At 43.8% G+C, this 5,680-nt stretch overlaps 1 protein-coding gene across 1 annotated transcript in view; it reads right to left on the bottom strand.

The window, feature by feature from the left end:
* Positions 1-5,680, bottom strand: part of LOC101855086 — a gene marked incomplete at its 5' end in the record, with an annotated part of 83,739 nt that overhangs the window by 17,494 nt on the left and 60,565 nt on the right. The window contains 1 exon segment of the mRNA XM_005093594.3: positions 2,772-3,672. Coding sequence (XP_005093651.2) covers positions 2,772-3,672 — 901 coding nt within the window.

The following is a 5,680-nucleotide window of genomic DNA, read 5'->3' as shown; positions in this document are numbered from 1 at the left end:
CATACATACATACATACATACATACATACATACATACATACATACATACATACATTAATAAACTAAACTCGCAAACACACACCAATGCATGTATACTCAACATTAAAATTTAAAAAAATAAGTCTTATACTTGTTACAAGTAAGGTGATAATAACCAATGAGAGAGCGCTCGAGAACAACCAACTCAGAAATTGGTGAATCGAAAAAAAAAGTCTCTTTTCCAGTGCAGCGATTCTACTGTTGCGAGAAACGTTTCCATTAAAATATAAAATGTTCTAGATCTATGTGTATTGCACGCCGTAATCGTCGGGGGAAAAAAACCGAGTTGTTTATCAAAAGCCAAAATGTATAGTGTTTGGTAAGAGAACAAAAAAGGCAAGCTTGAAAAATTGTTTGAAAACTTCAGCTCCAGCTCTTCAGGGCTTGAGGAATATAAAGAGCAACTTAGTGTGGTTTTTGGAATCCCTTTCATTATTAACCCAAATAGGATGGATGTTTACATTACCAGTTTCCTTCTACCTGCCCAACAACTCATTAGCGTTTGACGTTCAATTCACATATGACAAAGCTGTTCTGTTCAGCTAGCCCTAACCCTCAACTGCAATGTATAAAAGAATCCCACAACAGCTGTTTGAAACACGGTTCTTCTGATTCTGAGGAAACGGATATCGCCGGCAACAGAAAATGAAGAAATAGGCCGACCAGTCAGATAGAGCGTAAAACATGTAACATGAGCAATTCAAACAGACTGGGTGCTGTCGACACATTCATATTTTTAGGAGAGAATTCGTGAGCACGTATTCAAGCGTAGACGATGCTGGAGGAAATATCATAATAAGAGCTTCGAGTATCATGAAAAATGTCTCTGGAGACTTGAACCAATGAATTAATGGTACCTTCGTAACTTTGCTTACGAAAGCGTTTGTGACATGATAATAATTGTCTGTTGTAATTGCATTCTCCCTTGCGAGTTTATCGTTTCTTCTTCAAGTCTTGATCGTCCGGACGTCTAAACCTTTTTTACCTCCAAGTCCACACACACACACACACACACACACACACACACACACACACACACACACACACACACACACACACACACACACACACACACAAACATACATTATACATAAACACCCGCGCATGCATACACACCAACACGTAAAATATGTGCTTCAGATGAAAATCCGAACTCGATGCGATACTGGCAATCTGGCCATTGACGTCCACTAAAACCAAAGCTGAAGGGGGGACTTGTTTAGCAGGCGGCTCTGTTCAATATTCCACAATACTTTGTCTCAGTCACGTAGCGCAAGCCCTGGCTAAATTCCTGGGTCCAGCTCACTTCAACCATAATCCTTTCATTCGGGAGAAGGATAAATCTCCCAACTACAACGACCTTTCTAGAGGCTTCTCAATACCCAAGACACGTCTTGTATTTGCCGTGATCTTTCGAGAATTCCAGCAATTTAACGCTCACGAATAATAAAATATTGTTGTCTTTCATTTGTTACGCGAAACAAACATAAGATTGGATTTCGGTCGCAGATTGCTAGTCTGGCTTTTTATTGCTTCCTTTTTCGTTTCCTTTTCAGATGCTCGGATGCAAAATTTCTTTCACTTAGCTAAAGAAACAAAAAGAAAAATCCTCATTGTCCTTCTTCATCTCGCTGGCTCGCTCCAATGCATACATGACGCAGCCACGTCAAAATCTGTGATGGGGGTGAAGTCAGACGTCAAATTCGACAGCCAATACTTACTTTCTGCTCTGCAGTTCTGTTATTCCCGTTGACATTTCATCGCGACTCAAAAGAATAATCGAAAGTTCACTAGTCCTAGACTCCCCCCCCCCCCCCCCCCCCCGCATCGCTTTCCTTTGTTTACAACAACTGGTTTCTCCTACCCAGCTTTCCCCACTACAGCCCTTTTCCCCCAGACCTGTTTCAGGGAGTCGCTATGACAGACAGAAATGTGATTTCCATCGCCATGCAGACGACTGATATTTCGAAATATGATCCAGGAAGATTATAATAATATATGGGCTCTTTTACGTAAGATTCCCCAGAAGCACAGAGCCCTTGAGACAACCTTTCATCAACACCCACAGTTTCTTTGATTGACTTCATTTATTTTTTTGGCGTGTTCGGATTAAACAAAACCAGACAAATACATAAGTTCAATTTGGAAACCGTAATCAAAGATAAGTCGCTGTCTCGTCTCCTCAAATGAAATTGCAAGTCAACAGTAATTGCTCTTTGGCAAATTCTATGATTCTATGACGACGGTAAACGCTAAAGGAGACACACGCTTGCTGACAGAAAGAGAAGAAAAAAGATGAAGAGTTGAGCAGACAGACAGAGAAAAGGGCGCACATACTCGATGGACATAGCGAACAAAAAATGGGAGGCCGTATGATGAGACTGACAAAGAAATCGAATGATGGGTGGGTGGATTTATGAACAATTAAACAGAAAAGGTGGTTGGATGCATGGATTGATGGATGGATGGATGGATGGATGGATGGATGGATGGATGGATGGATGGATGGATGGGAGGATGGATGGATGGATGGCAGGAAGGAGGGATGGGGATGTGGTGAGTGGAAGGATTGGAGGAGGGATGAATGAATGGATGGATGGAGGGATTGAGGGATTAAAGGGTGGATGGAAAGACGGGAGGAGAGATGAGTGGATGGAAGGATGAGTGGATAAAAGGGACGACAATGTGACAACTAAATGAGCTTATAGATTAAAAAAGAGCAAAGTTCAGACCTTGGACGCTGGTGACGCCACATTTGGCAGGGGTCCAGTCTGGGCCTCGCCTGGTGTAAAGCTGGACATGGACATCACAGCCGGCGGCGTCGGCCCAGGGACCTGTTGGTCACCGGCTTTTGGCTTTGTTTCTGCCATCTTCCGTATGGGTGTGGTCTGATTTAGCTTCCCAGTGCTGCCAACAAGAGGAGCAGGGGCAGCTTTCTGAAGTGCCCCGCCCAGCCCGCTGTTGGCATCGGCTACTGGATCGTGGCTTGTTGTTCGACCAGTCTCGCCTTCCACTTCGTCTACAAGCGTCGAGGTAGAACTCTGTCTCTGAAGATCCCCTCCCGTGGTCTCTTCCCCAGGTACGTAGAAATCCGGTCTCTTGTTAGATCTGGCCGTCTCTGGTGACCACGTGACCAGTTCTTCTACAGCAGACGTGCTGTGGACGCGTGACTCCCCCGTCACTGTCTGCTGGTCAGAGCTGGAAGACTGACCCGTGGTGCGGGGTCCAGGAAGATGACCGTTCGCCTTTTGGGGAGGTCCCACTCCTTGGTGGAAACGAATGTGAGGGAGGTTAATGTAGGTTACCCTGTCTTCTGGGGTCGTGGAGTCTGCGAAAACGTCATCGGAGGAGATGTTTAAATCCTCATTGGCGTACTCAAGACTCACAGGTTCGGGGGTGTCGGGATCGTCCAGCGACCGTGCTCGTGCGCCGGGGTCAAAAGTCGTACAGTTTTGATAAGCGGATGGGGTGACGTTGTTAAGCCCGTCAGTGGATGCGCTGCGAACCTTGGGGATGGAGTTCACTAGTGATGTCTGTCGTGTTGGTAGCGGCGGCGGGACTGCTGCTCTTTTTCTCCTCCTTCGGATGGTGAGCACCACGTGACCAGACTTGATGGCGTTCTCAAGAATTTGTCTGAAATAAATTAACATAGACTAACAGGTCAATACAAGGGCCATACCTTTATTTGTCTCAAACACGAACTTTGGAATAAACAATATTAGCAAACATAGAAAAGATTGAGAAGACCTGAGGATAGAAAATCTATATGTGGACGGCAGCCATGAGATTTTAAAAAATAGTCTATATGCTTTGAGTACAGTCCTGTGTTCTGAAATGGTAAAAGCAGCTCCGTACACAGAATAAGGAGCTACTTCGGAGCAAAGTACACAGCCCAAAGCCAAGGCGTGCAGCATAGAGAGGCTTGACTTATTGGTTTAGGAATCAGATAAGCGAAAGCCACTTTGCCCCGTTCCCATGACGACCATGATGATTGAGTTACGAGAATCACATCGACGCTCAGGGGGTCATCTAGCTCTTACAAGAAAGTAAAACGACATGTAGCAGAAAAGGCCGACTGGAAAGGAGTAAGACTACCAGCAGGCTCTGTTGTCTCCAATTACCATCACCGCAAAACTAGCAAGCTATTCAGAGGTCTACCAAACGCCAACAGCAGACATGTGCTTTTGTTTGCGTAGAAAGGGCTAACTTAATGTAAAGTCTACATTATACATACGAGTATGATACGAGTACAGACAGACAGACAGGCGGACAGACAGACAGACAGACAGACAGACAGACAGACAGACAGACAGACAGACAGACTGACAGATAGATAGATAGATAGATAGATAGATAGATAGATAGAGGACCTACTGCGGATTTATAGGTAAAGTACGACTCATTTATGTTCCAGCAAACAGTATTGTCAAGGAAACTTCACTAACCAAGGGTTATAGGCATAGCAAATGGGAAGCGAGATTATTCTCCACGATAGAAAAGAGAAGAGACAAGTCAGAAATGACAATGACGTTTTGATTTTTACCTTACCCAATATCCTTTCCAGAAAAATCCCACGACTAAACACTTTGCTTACAGAACTAGTTTTATTTTGAAAGAGTCGAGTTTGGATTTTGCCAAGACCATTTCCACGGCAGACCTTTACTAAGCCCTTTGCTTGTGAGCTCAACTTTGATCTTATAAAAGAACAAAACAAAACACGTTATAATATAACAGAAGTGCTACTTCACACTGCGGTATGGCTGTGTCCATGGCCGAAACGGTAACACAGTAAACATGAAAATCCAAATATGAAAAAGGTGTTCAATGACACAAGGTCACCGAAAGGGCACACACTATTTTAATTGACTAATGTAGGTAGCCGACAGTACAAAAAATATATTATGCTAAAAACAAAACGTAAAATGATTTTGAATCCGTTTTCATCGTAACTCTCTTCATGGTCACTGTATGGCCTTGTTCAAGAACGGGGGTGAAAGTGTTATCAAAAAGTTAGAAAACCGCCATTAAAAATACTACTCTTACACACATACTGCAAGGATGGAAAATGCAAAAAGCCGTCCAATACACTCCTCGAAATCAAGGAAATATGGCAAAAGGGCAATTTTAAAACTGTTAAACAAATGTTCATCCCGTTCTGTTTAACGCATTTGAAACTTGGAGGACCAGCAAACAGACGGTAAGCAAAATGGCACGATCCGAAGGCAGACGTATCAGAGGAACACAAGACATCCAGTGGCAGGAAAAGAACGGTAAAAACAAGGTCATTGATCTCCCAGGTACACACTTTATTGCGGAGTAATAGAGCAAAGGAAGATGGAGAAAATGACCACGTTCTTTGCAAGAAATGTCTCGACCTCCCAAAATCCCACAATGGAAAAGAAAGAGAGAAAACGAGAGAAAAAAAGACTGTCAAGAGGAGAAGAGCTGAGGATGAAAGATTATGGGCAAGAAAGACGTGGGAAGAGCATAGATGGCTTCCCCAGCACAAAAATGAATGGAGGACATTTGGTGCCCTATGCTCCCACTGGAGTGACGGGCAATGCTATCCATCACATTGATGGGTGTCTGGAATCTCTCTCTCTCTCTCTCTCTCTCTCTCTCTCTCTCTCTCTCTCTCGTT

The sequence above is a fragment of the Aplysia californica genome, unplaced genomic scaffold (genome assembly GCF_000002075.1).
Source record: "Aplysia californica isolate F4 #8 unplaced genomic scaffold, AplCal3.0 scaffold00066, whole genome shotgun sequence".
Classification (NCBI taxonomy): Eukaryota; Metazoa; Mollusca; class Gastropoda; order Aplysiida; family Aplysiidae; genus Aplysia; species Aplysia californica.
Note: the sequence above shows the minus strand (reverse complement) of the source record. Positions and strands in the feature narration are given on the sequence as shown.